The sequence below is a fragment of the Engraulis encrasicolus genome, chromosome 10, assembly GCF_034702125.1.
Source record: "Engraulis encrasicolus isolate BLACKSEA-1 chromosome 10, IST_EnEncr_1.0, whole genome shotgun sequence".
Classification (NCBI taxonomy): Eukaryota; Metazoa; Chordata; class Actinopteri; order Clupeiformes; family Engraulidae; genus Engraulis; species Engraulis encrasicolus.
Window position 1 is genome coordinate 46,542,160 of NC_085866.1, and position 23,656 is coordinate 46,565,815.

Below are 23,656 nucleotides of genomic sequence, written 5' to 3' on the forward strand. Positions count from 1 at the left end.
TGTGGGCTGTGTTCACTGATGCATTTTGTCATCAGTGTATTCATCTGTGTTCATGTTGGTGTGTGAATGGGAAAGGTGCATTGGGTTCACTCTACAGTGCTCCCGTGCCTCCTGTGTGTGTGTGTGTGTGTGTGTGTGTGTGTGTGTGTGTGTGTGTGTGTGTGTGTGTGTGTGTGTGTGTGTGTGTGTGTGTGTGTGTGTGTGTGTGTGTGTGTGTGTGTGTGTGTGTGTGTGTGTGTATGTGTGGTCTCCGTTTGAGCGTGTGTGTGTGTGTGTGTGTGTGTGTGTGTGTGTGTGTGTGTGTGTGTGTGTGTGTGTGTGTGTGTGTGTGTGTATGTGTGGTCTCCGTTTGAGCGTGTGTGTGTGTGTGTGTGTGTGTGTTTTCTCCGTGTGAGCGTGTGTGTGTGTGTTTTCTCCGTGTGAGCATGTGGATGTGTGTGTGAGCGTGTGAGTGTGCGCGCGTGTGTGTATGCTTGTGCATGTGCGTGTTTGTGTGTGTAGTCTCTGCGGGAAAATCCATGTGATTTTGTGTGTGTGTGTGTCCGCCCCTCCGTGTGTGCGCCTGCCCGAGCGTTGCATGTGTAGGCGAGCGTGTACAGCAAAGTGTGTATGTCATGAGATCAGCCAGCCAGGCATGCCCACTGGAGATCACACAGCAATAACACACACAAGAGTAGAGAGAGAGAGAGAGAGAGAGGAGAAGAGGCTCTATATTTAGTGTGGAGTGCATCACCAATTGCAAGGGACTTGACAGCCGCCAACTGGCCCCCTTGTTTCCTCACAGCTTAAGAGCTCGCGGATCCACAACGCTGACAGACTCCAGCAGCAGAGCAGGCAAGCCTGGGTCTTTCTGAGTAGATGAGGTGACAAGACGGTGAGAAGAGGGAGAGAGAGAGAGGGAGGGAGAGGAAGGAGAGAGAGAGAGAGAGAGAGAGAGAGAGAGAGGGAGGGAGAGGAAGGAGAGAGAGAGAGAGAGAGAGAGAAAGAGAGATTGCGAGGAGGCAGGGGAATAGAGCCTGGGTCTTTCTGGGTAGATGAGGTGAAAAGATGGTGAGAAGAATGACAGAGAGAGAAACAGACAGACAGAGAGAGTGAGAGAGTGAGAGAGATATTTTGAGGGAGCAGCAGTATATCTCCTGGATCTTTGTGATCAGTAGATGATATGACAAGATGGTGAGAGAAAGAGAGAGAGAGAGAGAGAGATGGATGGATGGATAGATGGATACAAAAAAAGAGAGAGACTGGGAGGCAGGGCGGCAGGGCGTTTAGGAACTTCCTTTTGCAACTCTTACACCTTGGCATGCCAGAGCAGCTGCTAAGTGCTAACGTTGCCTCACATTTCTGTCTCTTCTCCACTCTCTTCTCTTCTCTTCGCGCCTCACTCTTTCCTCTTTTTTTCCCCCATGGCATGTGTTACTTTCGAGTCTACTGATTGTATGCACACTGCTTTCCCGTTCGCATCCCTTCTTTTTTTTCTTTCTTTCTGCATTTCTTTGGAATTCTTTCTGAACACTGTTGTTTCAGTTTCTACTCCCTGTAGGCTCTTTCATTCTACTTTTTTCTCACACTTGTCAGTGTACAGTATGTGTGTTTCTATATGTGTGGGTGTGTGCATATTTGTCAATGTACAGGTATGTACAGTATGTATTTGTGCAGTATGTGCACATATGTTTACGTAACTGTATTGATGTGTCTGTGTGTGTGTGTGTGTGTGTGTGTGTGTGTGTGTGTGTGTGTGTGTGTGTGTGTGTGTGTGTGTGTGTGTGTGTGTGTATTTGTGTATCTAACCATATGTCTCGGTGTGTGTGTAGGTGAACTGACGTCTGTCGTGCGCGGAGCTGTGAGGAGCGCGTGATGCTGTTCAGCAGAAAGGCGGCGCCCCTCTCTCCGAACCCGTCGTTCTCCCCCGAAGCCCATGTGACCTAAAGACCGCCGACACCGGTCCCACAGGCCGTGGGGTGCCTCCATGAATCCCACCCCAGACCGTGGCAAAGAGTGCCTGCCTCCCAAGAAGCGCGAGTCCCGCCAGGGCTCTTCGGAACAGCCGCCGCCTCCTCGGCCCCCGGAGGACGACTTCAAGCCCCCGGCGCCGCTGAGGCCACGCCCACTGCCGTCCAGGCCGTCCGAGGGCAGGGAGGGTGGCGGCGTCCACCACCCGCCGCCTCCTCACTATGACAAAGATCTGCCCCCTCCTCCACCTCCACCGCCACCCCCTCCGCCCGCCCCACTGCACCCCCTCCCCCTCCCCTTGCAATGGCACGTCTCCTACCCCCCCACCACCAGCCACCACTTCCTGTCGGGCGACCGGCACGGTACGCTGCCGTCCTCCTGGAGGGACAGCCGGGTGCCGGACGTGGTGGAGCCCCCCATGGCGCACCACTCCCGCTGGGTGAGGGGCGAGGTGCCGCCCCTGGGCCTCCAGCCGCCCTTGTCCATCCCTTCCCCGTACAAGACCCACTACGCCACTGCCTCGGACCGGGACGTGTGGCCCTACTTCGGCGCCGCCAGCCGCCGGGACTACGGGCCCTCTTCCTTCTTCTCGCCGGCGCACCACCTCTTCGCCCAGCCGGCGCCGCCCTCGCCATACCCCACCGAGCCCCTCTCCGTGTCCGAGCGGCTGCGCTACAGCACGGGCAGGAGGCCCAACGGCCTGGACGGCCTGGAGGTCCGGCCCAGTCCCCTGGAGAGGCCGCCCTCGGCTGGGGAGATGGGCGGTGGCGGCGGGAGCGGGAGTAACAGCGAGGGGCGCTCCAGGGCAGAGGGCTTCCACACCAACGGCAGGAAGAGGCACCCGGAGGACGCGGCCAGCTCATCGCAGGCGAGAGGGACGCTGTCCTCCCGGGAGGGCCACAACGCACGCAGCACCCCGCAGGACCGGGAAAGGGACCGAGAGCGAGAGCGAGAGAGAGACAGAGATAGAGAACGTGAGAGAGACAGAGACCGAGACAGAGAGAGAGAGCGAGACCTCCGCAGGCCACCCAAAGCCCCTCACCACATCTCCTCCGACTCTTCGCGGACTGCCAAGGTGGAGCCCCTGGGGCTCGGTGCCATCCAGGGCGCCGGGGCCCAGATCTACTACGCCCTGGGCTCCGTCTACCCCGCCCTCCAGCACCAACAGCAGCACTCCTCCCCCTCCCCCTCCCCGTCCTCCTCCTCCTTCGCCTACCCAGCGCACCTCAGCTCCGTGGGCACCCCGCCCTACACGCCCCCCCATAGCAAGAGGAACTCCCAACTCTCGCCCCTCTCGGCGGGACAGCAACAGCAATCGCAGCAGCAGCAGCAGCAGCAGCAGCACAACAGCCACGGAGGAGGGGAGCCAGAGGACCTGGTCTTGCTCTCGTCCGGCTCGCCGGGCCCCTACCGGGAGCGCGAGCGTGGACACGGACACGGACTCACGACGCACGGACACCTGCACGGCCACGGCCACGCTCACGGCTCGCACCACCTTCCTCCTCCTCCTCCTCCTCCTCCTCCTCAGGACCCAGAGTCACAGCACCACCATCCCGCCGCAGTCCTACCTCATTTCGCCAGGGGGTCCCTGATCGAGCTGGCCGGCGGCCGGCTGAAGCGCGTGGAGGAGCTGCGCACCGACGACTTCCTGCGCAGCGCCGACACCTCGCCAGAGTTCCACCTGAGCACCTGCACCGTGCTGCACATCGCCGCCGGCCCCACGCACGGCTTCAACCAGCTGCAGGTGCTGCTGGCCGACCGCAACACTCAGGTCAGTCCACCAGGGGGCGACGCCGTGATGCTTTTAGTTCATAGATACAGTATGAACTCTAGGAGTGCTTTCCAATAATGCGGACTCCCATCCTCGGCCTGTGCTTGTGGCCTCGCGTTTTGCCGACGCCCCACCTCTGTGGAGAAAACAATAGAGTTTCCCCGCTATCAGCCTAGCCACATCAACTTTTGGGGGACTATTTTTCATTCATTATACCGATGGCAAATGAGACAATGAGATTAGAATAGCTAGATATTGAAATTAGAGATGCACCGGATCCTGATTTTTAGGGATACCGGATCCTACGAAAGGGTTGAAACACATAGTCTACGTGGGCCCTTTTTATTACGTTGGCTCAAACTACTTTTTTAGGCTTACTGCCACACTGCCTACACTGGCCGCTTCCAAAGTTCTTTCACTCCATGCAGCAATTGGGGTTGTGAAAGACTGACTGAAAAACCTAGGCTAGAGATGCACCAGATCCTGATTTTTAGGTATCTGCCGGATACCGGATCCACTGCTTAAGATCCTGCCGGATCCGGATCCTGTGAAAACCCTATTATCCTGCCGGATCCAGAACCGGATCTTGGATCCTGTGCATCTCTAATTGAAATACACTTCTGTCGTCAGTGGCGTCATCGACAAGTTGTCAGCCACAAGCATGCAAGGGAGCAAGGGAGAAGGGGAGTCCACATTTTAGACAGCACCCTGGATACCACGTTGAGACTTTTGGTGTGGCCTAACCCTGGGCACCACCCTCTTGGTCCTGTATGCTGATATTTCTTTTACCGCCACCTACACCTAAAGGGTAATGTGTGCGTTACCTTGTTCAGAGTTGTATAAAGTAGAAGAAATTACGGATGTAATTACAACAGTAGTATGATATTACATAGTTGCAGCTATGGAACATCATACTACTGGTGTTGTAATTCTATGCAATATTTCTGCTTCACACAACTCTTGTTACTTGTTGATGTCAATAATATGCCGGGTAAACATTTCGGCTATCTGACTTTGTTCCAATAGAAGGGAGTGGCCAACATGTTCATATCTATGGGCTTTAGTTTACTACAATATAAACTTTATTACAGGTTCAGGGACCACAGGAGACAGTACAGTACACAAATCAATAAAACAATACATCACACATTTATATATACACATTTTATACAACAACAACAAAAAAGAAAACTAGTGAAGGCACACATACCAGTGTTCCCATATTTTAGACATGTACCTCACAAAGCTACATAGCTCATAGTTCACCTAAGGACAGTTTTGCACCCCTCAATTCGTGCCAACAGGTGCGTTGGACATAACCAGTTGTTTAGTAGTATTAGACGAATGCATTTTGCAACTGTAATGGACGGAGTGAGGGATATTTGTCTACTACTTTGCGGGATATTTGTCTACTACAACCAGAGGACAGTAAGGATAAGTGACACACCTGGCTAAGTTCACCTACATAAAGAGTTGAACCAACTTTCGAATTCCTTCCATTCTAATACATACACTGCAGGTGTCATTTAGTTTTAAAAAATCAGCACAGGCTATTCTGCCCTACAAAGGCAAAGTGCAGTAACTATGCCAACATTGAAACTGAGAAAAAATCTTAAAATCCCTCCAAAGTATGATGTGGTATTAGGTTGGATATTGTAGTTGTTGATGTTATTTGACAAAGTAATATCTCTAAAACAGGACACATTTGGAGCATAAAAGTCTTTGTCACAAGATAAAGGAGGTGTTGTGAAGACTTTTTTTGACAAAATAGTTACTGCAGTTTTCCTTTGTACGGTAGTATTGTATTAGCAAATTTACCCCAAACTCTGGGTTAAATTCACCTGGTTTGCATCTGAATCATCTTCTTGGAATACGCTTTTGTGGTCCTACCGCGGCTCTAACTATAGGGCACTGGGTAGGGCTGCTACGCCGGCAACCCGGATTCGATTCCCCGCTGGGGTCCTTTGCCAAACCTTCCCCATCTCTCTCCCAACTCACTTCATGTCAAGTCTCTTCCTGTCCTGTCATTAATAAACTAATAGAAGACCAAAAATATATATATTTTTAAAGGTAAGTGGCATAGATTTTATGCAAGACTTGATTTTGCCAATGGGACTTAACGGATAACTTCTGACAATTTCAATATGCTATTGTATTGTTCACACTACCCATGACTTGTCAGTACCCGGTGATGCTGCATTTTTGGAGTCAGCCCTTTCCGAGATCTGAGCTATTCTAACGGGGGCAGATTTTGTTTACATTCACAATGTTTTTAACATAGGGCTACTCCAAATATTATCCCAAAAGGTATCGCTGTTTGTTAGTTGTCTGCTGCTGTTGCATAACCTTTTGGATGTTATTGGGAATAAATCAAGATGTTTTTTTGAAATGTAAACATACACCTGCCCCCATTACAATGACCAGGATCTCGGAAAAGGCTAAAGAAAAAAAAAAATCTCAGGAACTGACAAGTCCGGGGTAGTGTGAGCATTACAACTGCATGTTGAAATTGGCAGAAGTTACCTTTAACACTCTGGCAAATGCGAACAGCTTGAATAGTAGTAGTATAGACCTTATCGCCTTAAAAAGGTTCAGCGTAAGAGTTCCCTTTTCTTCTTCGAACTTGGCAGAGCCTAGAGGTGAAAGTACAACACCCACGTTATGACCTTGAGCCTCAAAATGAGCGAAAAACAAGACATTTAGAACCGGGCCTGTTCGTGATTAAAAGCAGGTCTGGATGGGGCAAGAAAATGTAGGACAGGACAAAATTCAAAGCTTTTCTCAAAATATGCATACAAATGAGACATTCGTTAACAGGCAAAACAAATGATAAACACCTAAATGTACAACACAGTGTAGCTTTAAATACTAGGTAGACTAAGTATAGTCTAGCCTATATAACTTTTTAAACTATTCTAGAACTGTTTTTTAATGATGCCCCTTGTTGCCTGCATGTAACAGAACAGTATATAGGCTAGGGTTTATGAAGTTGTAGTGTTCTGTTGGTTTGAATTCGACACTTCTTGAGAAATCCATTCCACAACTTTCCACAACTGGGTAAGCGTCTTAAGTGTACTGTTTATCCTTCTCCTTAAGACCAAGCAAGTGACCTGGCTATGAGGCAGACACAGCAAAATCACCTCCTCCCTTGAGTGCTGCTTTGTTCGAAAAGATTACTATGGTTATTGCTTAGTCAATCTGTTTTTCTGTTTTGTTTGGGATTATTGGATTAATGATCTCTATAACAGCGTTGCGACAAGACTCTGACTCCCTCCCAAGCCTTACTGTATTACTGACTGTTTTCGTTTGTTGTTGCTTTTTTTTCTTTCTTTCTTTTTTCGTGTTTTTGGCAGGAGTTACTCACAGTCTTAGTGGAGTATCCGTTCTTTGTGCGCGACCGAGGCTGGTCTTCGTGCTGCCCTCAGAGAACCGCCCAACTCTACGGCCTCTCCTGCCGCCAGCTGAGCGCCGGAGACGTGTGCCTGGCACTGACCCCCACCCCCACCCCCACCACCAGCCCCTCGGCTGGCTCCACCACCTGCTCCTCCAGCCCTCTGGGACCTCCTCCGCCCCGCTCCCGCCTGGCCTCCAAGGCCTCCCGCACACACAGCCAGGCCTACGGAGAGCCAGGCCCTGGCTCCAGCAGCCCCGGGGCGGAGAGCATGCCTCCGCCTCCCCCTCCTCCACCACCTCCTCCCTCGCTACCGCCACCACCACTTCCACCGCCACCTCTTCCTCCTTTCCCGGCCCCTCTGGCCACGACGGGTATTGTCCCCAGCACCAACATGGCTGCCACCGCGGGCACGTCGGGCTCCAAGGGTACCAGAGAGGGGGGCCAGGAGTGGGAGCCACGGCCCCGCAAGAGACGCTGGTCGGCCCCTGAGCTCCCTGGCCGAGAGGGGGAGGGGGAGGAGATGGAGGTGGTGGAGGTGGGGGTGGAGGAGGACAGTGGGAGGACGCTCCCAGATTTACCTCAAGACTCCAAACAGGAGAAACAGCAGTAAAAAAAACAAAACAAAACAAGGCCCCCTTTCCTTCTCTTACGACCACCATGTCAAAACACACACACACACACACACACACACACACACACGTTTAAACACACAAACGGTACAGACACCTACACACGCACACACAAAAACACACACACACACACACTCGCACACACAAAGCCTCGTCACAGTCCACGTACAGTGCGTGGTGTCTCCGCACCACCAGCTCCATGCACTCGACTCTGGTCGACTGAGCAGGAAGAGGGGCGTTGGAGGGCGCGCAAGGATTCAGGTAACCATAAAACCAGATACGATGGCCATCCTCAAGAGCGCCTAGAAGCAAAGCCATGAAAACCAACCCCACCTCCTCCTCTGGTTTTGTGAAAACGGGACGGGGGTCACGCAAAGGGGAAAGAGTTGTATATTTCCACGATGGAAGGATAAGCAATGGGGGGGGCACCTTGCTAGGAATTCCCAAAATGCACAAAAAGAGACAATTCAGTGAGACAATCAAAAAAAAATTCACCTGTCTGTGTCGCCACGCGTTTACTCTCTGACGTACAGTAGTAATGGGGCACCTAAGTCACGCCCTCTACTTCCTGGTTCATGGGGCAATAAGTTGCAAAAAATTGAATGGAAGGGAACGAGGCGCGTCGTGGTGGATTTGTGGTGCATAGGTGGAGGTCCAAGGTTTGGATTGGTGTCGAAAAACCACTCATTGCAAGCCCAGTAATTCTTTTTTGACTCCCCATGCCCCATGAACCAAGAAGTAGAGGGCGTGCCCCATGGTCGTTCCACGCTCACTGACAGTGTTTTTTCTGCAGGGTATCTATTTTCAAACAGTATTATTGAAGTTAATAAACATTGGAGAGAGAGAAATTATATATATATAAATATCAATATATAAATATTACATATTACAGGTGTTACATACATATGCTAAAGAATTTAAAAAGTCTAACTGAGTCAGTTGTTACTTTCGTACTGAAATTTTAATTTTAAACGCTTCTGAGCCGAATTCAGGCCGTGTGTCTGGGCGGACAAGGTGAATGTATCAGCAACCTTTAGCCTTTTTTCTCAGTGTGGGTCAAACGCGCTCTTTTTACTGACAGCATTATCCTCCAGTCTATTTTTAGTCATTCTTTTAACTCTTAAAGGGAAAAGACACTACTGGAAATTTGAAAGATTTTAACGCCTCACTCGTACTCTCTCGCTCTCTCTCTCTCTCTCTCTCTCGAGGTAGAGCGTCCATACCCCGACTGTCAGGTGTTTGTATTTTTTTCTTTCTGTTTGTGGTGATGCCGTGAGAGGAAATAATGAGAACGTAAACCGGTGCTAATGATAAGTTGGAAACGCGATGCTTTTGTGAATAGAGCCGACCCCGCTGAAACGCTTCTCTTTTGTCATTATGTTCATGTACGACCGAGCGCAGGGAGATTAAAAAAAAAGAAAAGAGACAAAAAAACTAAAACAAAGGATAAGTATTCTGAACTCAGATACGGGTATCTCTTCTTGATCAAGCACACTCTTTCACTTTAGTTTTTTTTTTTCGTTTTTTGTTTTTTTGTTTTTCTTTTTTGTTTTCTGTTGTTGTTGTTTTTCAAAAATACCGTTGTTACTATTTTTCTTTGTAAATGTTATAGCTATAAAATTGTATATTTTTAAAATTGTGAAACTGTCATACAATGTTCGCTAGAAATTAAAAAGCTTTATAGATTTACCTTGAAATAGCTTTATGTTATTCTTACATGTTCAAAACACCTGGCATTAGTTTAACACTGAGGTCGCAGGGGTCGCTGAGGCCATTTTGTTTTTGTAAAGTTGTGTGCACAGAACTTAACGGAAAAATAACTCTTTCCTTCACTTTATTTTCACGTTATTATTGCCAAGGTCTTCCAGAATATGACTATGTAAGTCAGTTCTGGATGAAAAAGCTTTTAGTTTGCTGACAAAATGTAACAATGTTGTGGATTAACAGATATTCCTTTGGACCTTAAAAGAGAATGACAGCAGAGACTACACAAAAAAGGAGATCAGAGGTCAGTGCAGGTTTTGAATAAGTAGCCTTATATTCTTTGATCACAGTAACACTATTCTTATCGCATCATAAGGATGAAGTGGCATAAAAGAAGCAGCAGTTCCTCAAGCTACCATTACATTCAAAGCAGGTAATTATATGCTTAAAACTTTACTGGCAAAGAATTAACACAAAAGGCTCACAGATACCGTAATACCATTCTTCACTTTCACTTGGTAAAGAAAATGCAAAGGTGTTAGATTAGTAATTAATTGACTGGATTGGAGTTCACTGGTTAATGATTCCACAGTATAGCTGCACATTTCTAAAACCATAAATAGCCCCTACAGTCCTCAACAAACCTTCTCCCACATTTATATCTGCTTTTTTTCTCCCCACAATATGTGCTTTTCTGCTGAGGTATGTAGTTTGGGAAGTTGCCTGTATGAGATGTGACACAGTACATACAGTTAGTTGCCATGATATTGTCTCGGGTGAATGCACGGGCGATCCTGGTGGATGTCATGCACTGGGGCGGGGGTCAGTGTGCTGTGAGCTGTGTCCGTGTGTGTGTGCATGTGCGTATGCGTGTGCGTGTGCGTGGGTGTGTGTGTGGGTGAGGGGCTGGTGTGATGGCCCGGCACCTGACGAGGGCAACCGCAGAAGAAGCTCATGGGCAAACAGAGGCACCACCTGCACAAGGACACAGCAAGCCATATACAGTAGTGTAAGACACAAGTACGGTATGCAACATGTGTAACATTTCACAGAGGAGTATGGCACAACGTCTGGCTCAAAGGATTCAATTCGGAATTTGTGACAAACGTTCATAGATGGGCCTCTAATGTGGTCAAATATATTAGATCGTATTCTCCACTGGTAAAGGGGTTACTCATGAGGTAATTAGTAACTAAGTGTTATGCTTCACCCTACTGGTGATAATGTAGAATTACACTCGAAAGTCAGCTCGTTGCATGTTTACATCACTATGTGACGTAAGCCATTTCTCATAAATGAATTTTAACCATTTAAATCAATGATAATCCCTTCATTTAGATCTCTTCCAGGTAATATCAGAACTTTATATATATATATATATATATATATATATATATGAAGGGTTTATTTGCAAAACGGTGTATCTCCATTTTTTGACTTTTGCATTTTATTATTGGAAATGACTGTTCAGAGGTCCTATCACCTATTTGTGAATTCTTACCATTCAAATATTTTGAGAACATACTTTTTTAACCTATATAAAATGCATTTTGCAATGCAATTCAATGGAATGCCCAATACAAAAGTTCAATTTCCCAACATTCTACAAAATGGAGATACACCGTTTTGCAAATAAACCCTTCATATATAGACACACACACATACACACATACACACACATGTTACAGTGTGTGTCCAAAACTCATTTTATTGTTAAGTTTTTCCCCCCATCTGACAATAACAAACCTGTGCTGTTATCAGCTTCTTGCTTTGTGGAACCCCCGGCTCAGGAAACTCCTCACCAAAGCAAAGGTTGATCTCGTAATTAGGCTGTGGGCCCTCGCCACGCAGGAAGCGCTCCAACTCTGTAGTCAGAGAGAGGGGAGAACGAAGGAAGAAAAACATTCAGTTTGATTTTGAGACCAAGAAAGACAATTTCAGAAAAGTGCAAGACAAGTGCAGAAAAGGACAGCTAGCTGTACTTTATGTGCTGTGATGCTTTCCTCGGCATCCAGTTAACTTTAGTTAATCATTATTAGGCCACTTTTCACCTAACCTAATTTCCACCCAATTTCCAACACTGCTCTGAGAATACAGTATATGATCCCAATCGATTTAGTGCTCTTTCAGTGTTGATTTAACACTTCTTAGAGAGTTTGAATTCAACATGGCTGTGGACCACTTTGCAGTTTTAGATCACTTCACACTGTTAGAGTGCTTCACAGTTTTAATTCAATACTCAACAAGTTGAGTTTAACACTAAACTCATAAAGGAAACCATATTATGTTCTGAGAACGGTGTTGTGTTAACACTACATTTTGTACCGTGTGCACCCACTGACCTTGCAGAAAGATGGGCATGTCCAGCAGTTTGCAGGTCCTCTCCCTCTCTAGCTTGTTGGGCTGGTCCCTGTGCTCTGCCATGGGGCCCCCCCAGTACACGCGGCCCTGGCAGAAGCGCTTGATGAACACTCCGTCGGGCGCCACCCACACCAGCACGCCGCGCTCCAGGTGCGGCAGCAGCCGGTGCATGGCGTCGGCGATGCTGGGCGCCAGTGAGTAGGCGTCCACGGGCGGGAAGAAGAGGCGCTCGGCGGCACAGGGCCCGTAGATGCGCTCGTTGCCCACGGGGGCCGCGCCGTGCAGGATGAAGCAGCCATCTTGGGAAGGGCTGAGGACCTCGTCCACCATCAGGCCCTGGTAGAACACGCGCACCTGCAGACGGAAATCTGGACACACACACAGAAAACACAGTATGTATACATGCAATATGAAGCAGCCATCTTTGGAAGGGCTAAGTGCCTCTGCAACCATCCTTCCCCGGAAGAACATGCAACCCTGCAGATGAAAATGTGGACATAAACAGACACATTCAATGTCTATACATGCAACATAAAGCAGCCATCTTGGGAGAGGCTGAGGATCCGGGTAGAACACATGCACCTGTAGACAGAAAGCTGGATATGGCAACCTAAAAGTTGTGTCCTTTCTGGTAGGAGTCCATGAGACCTCAGATTACCTCACTGTTGTTTATTGATCTGATTCAGAGGTCCCCTGCACCCAACCAGAAGGGGCGTGACTTTGGCTCTCCATACAGACTTACAAGGACAAAAACTAGGACACTAGGCTAGAAAAGAGCATTCAGTACACCTTACTGGTAGCAATGGCCATTTGATAATTTACAACATGTCATTCATAACTCTGACAACAACGAGAAAGCGCTGGTGTATCATTACTACAGTTCTGTTAAACATGAACTTCTTTTTCATTGCACTATATGACACGTTTTGCTGTCTTATCTCAAATGTTATCTTTGTGTATTCTTTATCGTCATCCATATCCTCTCACCTGAGATCTGAAACTCTTTTGGGTGGAGCGCTCTGCCAACAGCTTTCCTTGGCTGCACCACAGCTCCATGCTGGAGTGGCTCTTCCTTCGCCACTCTCTCTGGCACTATGAACATTTTAGAAAAAAAGCCTACTTGTTTACATGCGAAGGGAAAATAGCTATAAAAAAAACTCATACAGCAAATACCTATTTATTGTTTTTTACATATAGGTGCTTTGGATTTAGTTTGACAGTCTGCGCTGCCTGAAAAATGTTTAACTATTCATTTGAAATAGAGAGTTGGAGAGCTGTAGTGGGTAATGATCACTAACAGCTCGTTAATGTAGAGCAGCGCTATTCAATTGGAGGCCCGAGGGCCACATGCGGCCCAGATGCAGTCCACATGCGGCCCAACTGTAGCAGTGTAGGCCTACATTCCAGTTTTGATACTGCAGTACAACACATGATTTTCTTGTGAATTGCCTGCTTGTCTTGCACATTCACATTCAATGTGGTAAGGTTTTAGATTAGAGGAACATGTTTAAAAATTGTTTGTCATTCCCGTTTTAGTGATGGCTGAAAATGTGCGGCCCGACTTAAGTTCTTGGTTTCGAAATGTGGCCCAAACGAAATTCTAATTGAATACTCAGAAATGGCGTGACGTTTTCCATGTGCGTTATGCCCATTTGTGGGGGAAAACAACTCATCCTGTCAATTGGTGATGTTGGGGTTTAATAAACTAAAGATTCGGACCTGTAGACTAGTGTTGTTCACGCGCAACATGCCGAAAACGTGTTGTGTTGCCGGCTGTTCAAATAATATAGCCAAAAAGCCGTGGCTGAAGCATGGACTGTGTTCATTTAGGCAAGCCGATGTAGCATGTAAGTTGATGAGACTTTCGGTTTGTTTTCACCCATAAAGGGGCGTAACGCACATTAAGGAGCAAAGTACCCGGATGGCCGTTCATGCCTATAGCCCTGATGTAGAGTATGCCTACCTGTAGATGGAGGCGGAGCCTGAATCCTAGGCGATACACCAACCATTCTGTTGGATTCCCCACTAACAAACTGAATATTTGAAATGATCAGAAGGCAAGTTAGAAGGGCTCTCTCTCTCTCTCTCTCTCTCTCTCTCTCATTCAATTCATTCAATCCAATTCATAGAAGCTTTATTAGCATGACAAAAAAAATGGTATTGCCAAAGCATTGGTTGAAGATACATCGGTAATGATAATATAATGAAATAAGTGTTAAAACAAACAAACAAACAAATTAATGCTTGCAAGTGCATTGATAATATCAGAAAGAAAAGAAAGCAAACAGAAACGTGTGTGTGTGTGTGTGTGTGTGTGTGTGTGTGTGTGTGTGCGTTCTCTCTCTCTCTCTCTCTCTCTCTCTCTCTCTCTCTGTCTCTCTCTCTCTCTCTCTCTCTCTCTCTCTCTCTCTCTCTCTCTCTCTCTCTCTCTCTCTCTCACTCACTCACTCACTCACTCACTCACTCAGAGACACACACACAGACTCAGACACACACACACACAGACTCAGACTCAGACACACACACACAGACTCTCTCTCACACACACACAGCTGTGCTCCTCTAGTTTCCTCCACACCTCCTCTTCTTGTGTGGACTGGCCCGTCTAGGCCTTACTGGCCGATGGAGAAGCTGATGACTAAAAACAACCAGGTGGTGTTTCTACAGAAATGACGATACATTTCCTGTAGATGGCGCCAGAACAAGGAAACAAGCGATGACTACAACCGAAAGTGAAGTGGGGATTTCCCAGCCCTACATAATCTCAAGCAGCACTGGAACAAAGTGAAGAGGATATAGGCCTACAAGGAGCACACCAACCTGGGGAAGGTTTTGATGAACACCTGCGGCCCTACCGCTGGGATGGGCCCCCTGCATGATCACAGAGTTCCCCGGAGACTCTGCAAAAAAACAGAAGAACAAAAGGGAAAAGAGAAGTGAATTTAGATTCAAATAGAAAGGGAAATAGCTGAAAAGGATATGTAGCACGGGTTCGATACTGATCTGCCTCCATCCCTCTCCAGCATTGAAACTGAAAACAACTCATGCTGGTGGGTGTTTCATTACACATATATGTGCGATTAACCATGGGCTTAAAGGGACACTATCAAATATTTGGTCAGTCAATAAGATGGTGGTTAATTATTGATTATTCTTTGACTTAATACGAATGTACATAATGAACGAACACTCTCTTGGCACACCTAGTAGTCTGTGGGAGACTGTCTGACCTAGAGGTTGGCTTGTGCCGGTCACCATTCATGGGGTGAGATATTTACTTTTCTTGTAGTGATGTTAGACAAGTTTCATTTTGAGCTGTGTGTGTGTTACTGTGTCTGTCACTGGATACAACATACAGTATACATGGGTTCACCGTGTTTATAAACACGATGTTGTGAGAAGGGGCAAGACACTGGCACCCAACCACGAGAGCTAATTTTTGACCGACAGCGTTTTCCAACAATCAGAGGTTGAGTTGTGGGCAGCTAGTGTTGCGCAGCCAGGAGAAAACAAAAATGTAGAACCCATCTATACCTGATTTGAATGCATTGACTCAAAGGAGTCTGACATCACTTATAACAGGCCAACTCAGCCAGTGAAGGTCCATAGGGGAGATCTCACATGAGAACCAACCAAAAAAATAAATGCATAGTAGGCCTACTGCTTTAAAACATCAGTTCAGTTCAAAGTAAGGAACAGCGTTGATGCTTGAGCATGTTGGGGTTGTTTGCATCACCTGCAGAATCGCTGTTCTCAGGCAGGATCAAATAGACTTTGTAAGGCTCAGAGATATCCAGCTGACTTCGGTCGGGAACCTCTTGGAAGTCTGTGCTCTTGTTGAGGGCACAGCGCAGACGTGTCTTCCACACAGAGGGGTCTGCTTTGTCTCTCCCCTCTCGAAATTTCCCCTTGTATATGGCCCATGCCTGCAAAGTAGGAATGGAGAATGTTGAGGGAAAGAAATCTTAAGTGAAAAATATAAATATCAAATATTAAATAAATAAAAATGAACATTGGCACAATAGCCAGACCCACATAAAGAAGGAAAGAAAAGGGGGTGGGGGGCAGATTTATTTAAATTAATTTACTTATTTTCCATTTTGCATTTTCCTTCTAATTTACTGCCTTTGTTTAAAGCGAAACTAAGAGTTAATGATAGTGTTAAGTTTCATGTGATTGGATGTCTCACCTTGAAAAGTGCGGCGTCTTCGTTTTGCCTGTAATCCTGTTTGGCTGCATGCTTCCAGGGAATTCTGAACATTGTTTTCTCTTGGTTTTCCCAACTTAAACCAATGTATCTTCCGCTGTCTATCTGCGCAATGAGCCATTCTTTCAGGCGCATATTCCTCACGTTTTCCTCCATCTTCAGGGACAAGTTTTGAAAAGTGAACGTTATAAAGTTACCACACAGAATTATTCAATTGGAAAATTCATTTCTGCCAATTATTGCGCAAGCAGTTCACAAATACATTAGATTAGACTATGTAGACTGCATGTCACATTTTGAACAAAAAAGAGACTTAAATATTCCCTGCGCCTGTTTCAAAATTACGACGCACCTTGACAAACGACATCGTAAGTGAAAGTAAAAGCTGCACGATGCCTAAAGGGCTTTCGGTTTCCTGTTGTATCACGCTTTTCCCTATCTATAGACCAAGTAGAGTAGGCTATCATTAACCTTTGGTTCCTTATGCATCTCATTCTAATAGTTTAAAATAGCACATGTTGTGAAAAGTAAATTGATCTAATGCCGCTGTCATAACAACAAAAAATATGTCGATTTACATTGAATTACCAAAAGTGAAATAACCAACCTTCTCATTCCTTTGGTAGTCGCCACCTATTTCAAGAAATTCTCACCACTGCCAATTAAATTATAGGTGCACAAGTCGGCAAACGGTACCATTTCCGAGGTACCTCTTGCCTGCAATATGTTAGAATGAAGAGTGAGAGACCAGTAGCCATTTGGTTGTTCTGCTCTGCCTGCATTACAGTCAAACTTTCCCTTTCCAGACGTCAGTAGGCTACTAAGCTACCTGATGAAAGAGGCCCATAGATAGGGGTTTCGTTTTATTCAGAAATTGCACTCATGGCCTGCAATGTTAGCAACTTGACTCGTACCCACGTGTGTGACTATGGAAACTTCACGATGGGCATGTGCGTAACAGCCTGTCAGAAGCAACAAGTGCATCTAGTCGTGCGTAACTGCACCTAGTTCTACCATAGAACTAATACCTACATGTATTATTATTTCTATGTAGTTCTACTAACACGGTTGTGCTATAGCTGTCCCTGTAACTAGTCTGATCACGCAATAGCATCACTTGCCATTTTAACAGCAACTCCCTGTTGCAAAACAGCGGGCACACTTAAGAACTGTAATTTGTGCCAACCCCAGTCTGACATTTGTTTGTGCTGCACTTGTGTAAAATTGGGATTTTTTTCCCCCGTTTTCCCTTCCACTTTAACCACACAGTCACCATAAATTCAGAAACTTGTGGTGGGGTTGTCTTGGAGAAAGGAACAAAACAAAAACATTATTTGGTTGGTTCTATGCTCTGTGGACACATGATCAACCAGAAGTTTTATTGCGGATTTGACACACAGTCGTAGCACAATGGGAGTATGGTAATTATGAGTTTACAATCATGCCTTCAATCATTCAGAAAGGGTAGACCTACCTGTCTTTACATGCGTATATGGTTCATTACTTCCGTGACCTATTGTTCTTTTCCGATGTGAATCACTTCGTTATTGGCTAATCAGTCATAGTGAAACAACAACAGCATTTGTCAAGAAGAAATATACCCCTACACTAAACCCCCATCATCTCAAACTTTTGGTTGGTTAAAAACCAAAACCCTCCCACACATAGGCTACATCCTGGAGATGTGCATCAAATCTGAAAGTGAAAGTATTTTTGGAGTGTAGGGACTGTTCGAGAATGGTCTGTAAGGTCGTTGGTGCTGGCTGGTCTGAGAGAAGGCTTTACTTCACTCATAGTAATCCCAGTCTGAGTTGTCATTCTATAGGCCTACACAATATCAGCATTTCTTCACATATGATTTTGGTAGAGTGTCGAAAACCTCAAAGCAAATTACCACTGTAATGCAAATAGTTAGGCCTATATGTGCAGCAGAAAGACATTTGAAAATAAAAATACTTTCATGCCTTTTAAGTCATAATTGTAGACAACTGCAGACAAGTGTTGCACACAGGAATATCTTTTAAAATGAAAATGATAATAAAAACAGAACATATGCCCTAAGTTAAGTAATCATTCTAACATTTTTTTCATTCCTCCACTTTTCTTAAAGTGACAAAGTTCAGTTTTGACAACTTCATACATTTTATCTATTCATCAAGTTAATGTTTCATTGGTCATTTTCTGCCATTGTTAATAACAATATTCATTATAAAGTGAAACATACTGTATAAATTGAATAATCCTTTTGGCACATGCAGTCTAAGCCACATGATGTAATCCAGTTGTCCGTCTGAAGGCTCAAGAGGTGCAGGTGAAGACCTGCTTGCTCGTCTTTGTGGAGGAAAACAAACTATTGCCTTTTAACCCACCTGCAGTTGCTTTGTGTTGGAAAATGATGCCAAAATCACCAAGAGCATGAAGCCACATTGACTGCAAACTTTTCTCATGGATATATATTTTTGTAAAGCCATGGCCATTACGTGCTTCATTGCAATACGTTTTTTTTTTTCAGAATGACCAGTCAATTACCCATTACTTCACAAAGATTGTTACATTTGTGTTGTCATGAACTTTGCCTTGGAATGTCTTGCCAATTCAGAACACTTGCCGTGGTCAAGCTTTGAAACATCCACTAAATGCAAGATGTCTCAAAATGTCTCATTTATACACAGCAGCATACATACTGTGTTTGACGAAAGGGATGTTTAGGAGGTGGCACATAGCGAGTTGCTATTTGTAAACTTAGATAGGGGCCTACATCATGAAAAACAAATGTGGGGGGTGAGAGGGGATTTTAGCACCATGAGGGCACTGAAAGCTGTGAAAGCGTGAAAGCCCACCTGGGAAACTCCAACTCCCATTGTCATTGTGACACAGCACTCCACAGCACCCAAGTGTTCGCTGCACGCAACGAAATTGCATTTTATGCCCCCCCCACCACCACCACCAACCTGCCTGGTCGGGAGTGGAACTGGCAACCTTTGGGCTACAAGTCTGACGCCCTGAACACAACATACAGTGCAAAATTGAGAGCTTACATTTTGCAGACTGTAATAGCTCTACAACAGGGTCATGTGCTGATGTAGTAAGAGCACATGGAGCACATAAGTCAGGGGTATTCAATTAAATGTCAACGAGGGCCAGTTTTTCAAATTCCTCCCAGTAAAGGGGCCGAGCTATACGTATATATTATGGTTGCCGACTGTCAATAAAAAAAATACGGGACACTTCATTGGGTTGGGGGGTTCTTCCCCAGAAAATTTTGCATTTCTTAGATGTAATTTCCTGCATTTTAACGTCCTGTGTCCCGTTTCAGCTCGATACGGAAGCCGTACTTTTATCTCTAAATTCTGTATTTCAAGGGACTTGTGGGGGGCCAGAACCTTGCTGTCCGAGGGCCGCATCTGGCCCCAGGGCCGCCATTTGAATAGCCCTGACATAAGCGATCAAACGAGCTGAGGGAAGTGAGAATTCTGCTGTATAATCTACCTGCTACTATACTGTTATTACCTTCATCTCCACTTCTGCTTTTCACACCAACAGGGCTTCTGACAGCTTTGGCTAGGCCCCAAAGTCATCCAAATACATACAATGTGAAGAGGACTAGGACCCAATTTTGAACTCAATTCGCTCTGAACACCCGCTAGTAATAATAGTAGTAGCACTTGGCACTGTGTAAAACTTTTAGCAGTTTCATTCCATGATTTATGCTTCCCATTCACAAATGGTACTTTTTCCACAAATACTTTCCACCTTAATAAAATTCTGAGTATTCATTATGACTTGGAAATGTTCACTTTTCATACATGAAAAGGTGTATCTTCGCCATGTCAACCATTTTGAATGTCCAAAAATATTTTACATTTTTAGCTGCCAAACTTACCGTACTTTGGTCATACCTGTAAATATTACTTTATTATTAAGTAAATATTCATGAACAGATCACACTTGACCATAGGCAGCACAGTTTCAATGAGCAGCATAATTGCAATACCTACTCTGGCCACCATCCTACACAGTGCACATTTAAGTCCCATAGGATGGCAGCTTAGAACCTTACTGATACGCCTCATAAACCGTCCTACATATCCATCCTCTATGCCTTCACTTCTTCACCTTCACCTCAAAATCGGTTTGGCAAAACAGCACCACTCAGTGGTGGGGACCGGGAGGAACAGTCGAACTTTTGTACAAAATTGCACCCATGATATAACAGTTAAAATTGAAAGCATGGGTTATTAGTTCTAAAATTGCTCCTTTTCTGTCTTTGGCCAGAGGACTTGTACCTTTTTCTGTCTTGCTTTCACATTCTACCTCTACCATATTTGCACGCACGCACACATGCACGCATGCACACACGTGCACGCATGCACGCAAGCACACACACACACACTACACACACACATATGTCCCCACACCTGCTTCTCTGGAACTGTTTTAGAGAGCTCAGAGCTCAGAAAAAGGGCTGTGGGGCCACTCATTACAACAACACCTCTCAACACCGGTGCACAACACAATCCACAAAACATGTCAGGGTGTGTGTGTAGTGTGTTTATGCTTGTGAGAATACTGTATGTGTGTGTGTGTGTGTGTGTGTGTGCGTGTGCGTGTGCGTGTGCGTGTGTTTGTATGTGTGTGTGTGTGTGTGTGTGTGTGTGTGTGTGTGTGTGTGTGTGTGTGTGTGTGTGTGTGCGTGTGTGTGTGTGTGTGTGTGCGTGAGTGCGTGCGTGTGTGCGTGCGTTAGGGCAGAGCTTGGTAGCATACGCATGTGCATGCATTTGTGTAGAAGGCCTATGTCTTTTTGTGTGTAGCAAGCCTTAGGCTGTGTCCGTTAAACAAACCTAAAATGAACACTAAAATGAACATCACAAAACCCACCCTATTTAATCACTCATTTCATGTCTAGCTACTTATAACAGACTCAGGTGCTGAATTGTGAGCAAGCCTAAGTGATATTTTGAGTGGAGTGGAGTGGAGTGGAGTGGATGTAGTGTACTATAAATGTAGTTAACGCTAGGTGCATTACGGGTAGCCAATATTTTCTTGCTGTGTGAGTTTGTGAGTTTGTGCGCGTGCGTGCGTGCGCGTGTGTGTGTGCGCGTGCACGTGTGTGTGTGTGTGTGTGTGTGTGTGTGTGTGTGTGTGTGTGTATACTTGTGTGTGTACATGCATGTGTGTGCATGCATGTGTGTGTGCTTGTGTGTATTTTTGTCTATGTCTGTCTGTGTTTGCCCTACTTTGCATTGTAGGCCTATGTGTACATAAGTACAGTAGGCCTATGAGTATTTGATCACCCTGAGGTTCTGGGTGCTGACAGAGGGGCTGAATAGATGGCTATTTAACATCACAACGTGTGAGTGCATGTGGGTGCATGTACGTGCAAGATTGTGTGTTGAGTTTGAGAGAGACAGACAGACAGACAGACAGACAGACAGACAGACAGACAGACAGAGAGAGAGAAAGAGAAGAGAGAGACAGAATGCAGAGAGAAGTCTATTATAAAAGGTTGCTCATCAAAAAAATCGTGGGCGTCCAAACTGCCATGAATTTTTTTTTTTTTTTAGACTAGAAGCACTCAGAGAGCGCAGACCTCTGCCAAGGAATCTGCTTGATACATTTGACTATGTTACACCCTAACCGCAGAAATACACCAGCGGCGATCTGAGCAAGTCGAGCGACGGAAGTAATTGACTTTGTATTGAGTCGAGAGACAAAAACGGTTCTGGAGACTAGAGCGATTTGCACGACGAGCGCGACAGTTTGAAGTTGAAATCTTTTCAACTTTCTATGACGCGGTTCGGCGACAAGCCGCGACAGCTAATGACTGTATAGAGGTCAGTGACCACAGCCAATGGGAATGCTTGAATGCTTTGCCTTCTGCCTTTACGGACATACTCTAGTCTCCTCAATCGCTCGTATCGCTTGCTGCTGCACTCTGTCGCTTGAATCGCGTCGCCGCTGGTGTATTTCTGCGGTAAGTCTTTCTGCCTTGTTTTTGTGGAGTCCCCGCAATTCAATTTCTGATCACTAGGGGGCATGTCCTGGTTCCGGTTCGTGATCCGGATCACCACCAGAATTTAATCACTTGTACCTTGGGTCATTACTAGTAACAACTCCACAAAGTTTCGTCTAAATCAGTTGATTCGTTTTTTAGTTATTCTGCTGACAGAATCTTTTAAAAAGCCTTGGTTCCGGGTCGTGATCTGGATCACCACCAGAATTTAATCAATTGTTCCTTGGGTCATTATCAACAGACAACCGACAACCGAGTAATTTTCGTGGTGCATTTACGTTATTGCCCGCCTTTCGTAAAGTCTTCACGAAAATAATAAATTTTCACGCTGCCTATTCACTTGAATTGCCCGACTGTTGCCTAGCGACCCACTAGTTTGATGCCCTTTCGGTAGCCTACCGTCACATGGTAATCAAACATTTCAAACAAGCAATTTAGGGTTAGGTTTAGGGTCAAGGTTAGGGTTAAGGTTAGGGTTAGGGTTAGGTTTAGGGTTAAGTAGGGTTAAGGTTAGGGTTAGGTTTAGGTTTAGGTTTAGGTTTAGGGGACATAAGGCGTAAGTACCGAAAGGGCGTCGAATTAGTGAGTCCCGAGTGTATCAGCAGTGTTCTGTCAGCACCCCCTCCCCGCCCCTGCAGACGTTTGGATAACCATAGCAGCAGTGGGGCAATTCAAGTGAATAGGCAGCGTGAAAATTAATCTATTATTTTCGTGAAGACTTTACGAAAGGTGGGCAATAACGTGAATGCACCACGAAAATTACTCTATTTTTTTCGTGAAGAGTTTACGAAAGGCGTGAGATCGGGCTCCAACAGACCCACAAAGTTTCGTCCATATCCGGTGTTCAGTTTTTGAGTTATACTGCTGACAAACAAACAAACAAACAAACAAACAGACAGACAGACAGACAGACAGACGGACAGACAAACCAACACGACCGAAAACATTACCTCCTTGGCGGAGGTAAAAAAAAACTTTTGAGGCAAGCCTTACAAAAGTTAAAAAGCCTTAACCACTGTAAACTCTGATTACATGCCTATGCATTTCGACACATGTCTTCATCAGGACGGACATGCCAATTGTAACAATTGTAACAATTCAGCTTTGGGGCTGGTGGTGGTTAATGTGCTGCTGGGGGAGGTACATAGATGACATGTGAAAGATTGAGTGGTATTGGGGCAAGGAGGGGTCAAGGTGGAGGTGGAGGTGGGAAGGGGGGTGGGGTGATGGTGGCACCAAACACGAGGAGGAAACTCACACCCCCATTACCACTCCATTAACCTTTACCCCCCAGGCTGCCCAGAGAGACCAATAGATTGATGGAGAGCAGAGGAACCAGTGAAGGCCTCTCTCTCAACGGAGGAGTGTAGACAGCAGCAGGAGAAAGAAAAAGTGCAGACTGGTCCTTGAAGGTGCTTGGTGTGTGTGTGTGTGTGTGTGTGTGTGTGTGTGTGTGTGTGTGTGTGTGTGTGTGTGTGTGTGTGTGTGTGTGTGTGTGTGTGTGTGTGTGTGTGTGTGTGTGTGTGTGTGTGTGTGTGTTTGTAATAGAGAAAAATAAAGTTTTATGCTTGTGTGTGTGTGTTTGCGCGCGTGCGAGAGAGAGAGAGAGAGAGAGAGAGAGAGAGAG

General features: G+C 45.9%; 2 protein-coding genes across 6 annotated transcripts in view; one reads left to right on the forward strand and one right to left on the reverse strand.

Annotated features, from left to right (window-relative positions):
- Positions 1–8,488, forward strand: part of zmp:0000000926 (ataxin-1-like) — a 40,667-nt gene extending 32,179 nt beyond the window's left edge. For both annotated transcript variants that reach the window (XM_063209034.1, XM_063209035.1), the window contains exons 2-3: positions 1,812–3,721; positions 7,075–8,488. In XM_063209034.1, coding sequence (XP_063065104.1) covers positions 1,967–3,721; positions 7,075–7,725 — 2,406 coding nt within the window. In that variant the 5' untranslated portion in view covers positions 1,812–1,966 and the 3' untranslated portion in view covers positions 7,726–8,488. The remainder of the gene's footprint in view (positions 1–1,811; positions 3,722–7,074) is intronic.
- Positions 8,489–9,479: 991 nt separating this feature from the next.
- Positions 9,480–17,636, reverse strand: irf10 (interferon regulatory factor 10). Of its 4 annotated transcripts, XM_063209038.1 has the most exons (10): positions 17,491–17,635; positions 16,624–16,733; positions 15,999–16,172; positions 15,546–15,735; positions 14,630–14,709; positions 13,773–13,842; positions 12,797–12,901; positions 11,791–12,177; positions 11,195–11,313; positions 9,480–10,423 (listed from the first exon to the last, which is right to left on the reverse strand). In XM_063209038.1, the coding sequence occupies exons 3-10, from the start codon at positions 16,170–16,172 to the stop codon at positions 10,253–10,255; spliced, it is 1,296 nt and encodes a 431-aa protein (XP_063065108.1). In that variant the 5' UTR covers positions 16,624–16,733; positions 17,491–17,635; the 3' UTR covers positions 9,480–10,252. The 4 variants fall into 4 exon arrangements, with proteins under 4 accessions (XP_063065108.1, XP_063065110.1, XP_063065107.1 ...); XM_063209040.1 differs by lacking the exon at positions 16,624–16,733 and having other exon boundaries at positions 17,491–17,636; XM_063209037.1 differs by lacking the exon at positions 17,491–17,635 and having other exon boundaries at positions 16,624–17,461.
- Between the last annotated feature and the right edge of the window lie 6,020 nt (positions 17,637–23,656).

Excerpts from the sequence above, each read along its gene's own strand:
- irf10 (XM_063209040.1), bottom strand. The coding sequence starts at position 16,172 with ATGGAGGAAAACGTGAGGAATATGCGCCTGAAAGAATGGCTCATTGCG. Across the intron at positions 14,710-15,545 it reads TGAGAACAGCGATTCTGCAG|AGTCTCCGGGGAACTCTGTG; the intron begins GTGATGCAAACA and ends GTTTTTTTGCAG. Across the intron at positions 13,843-14,629 it reads TTCATCAAAACCTTCCCCAG|TTTGTTAGTGGGGAATCCAA; the intron begins GTTGGTGTGCTC and ends TCAAATATTCAG.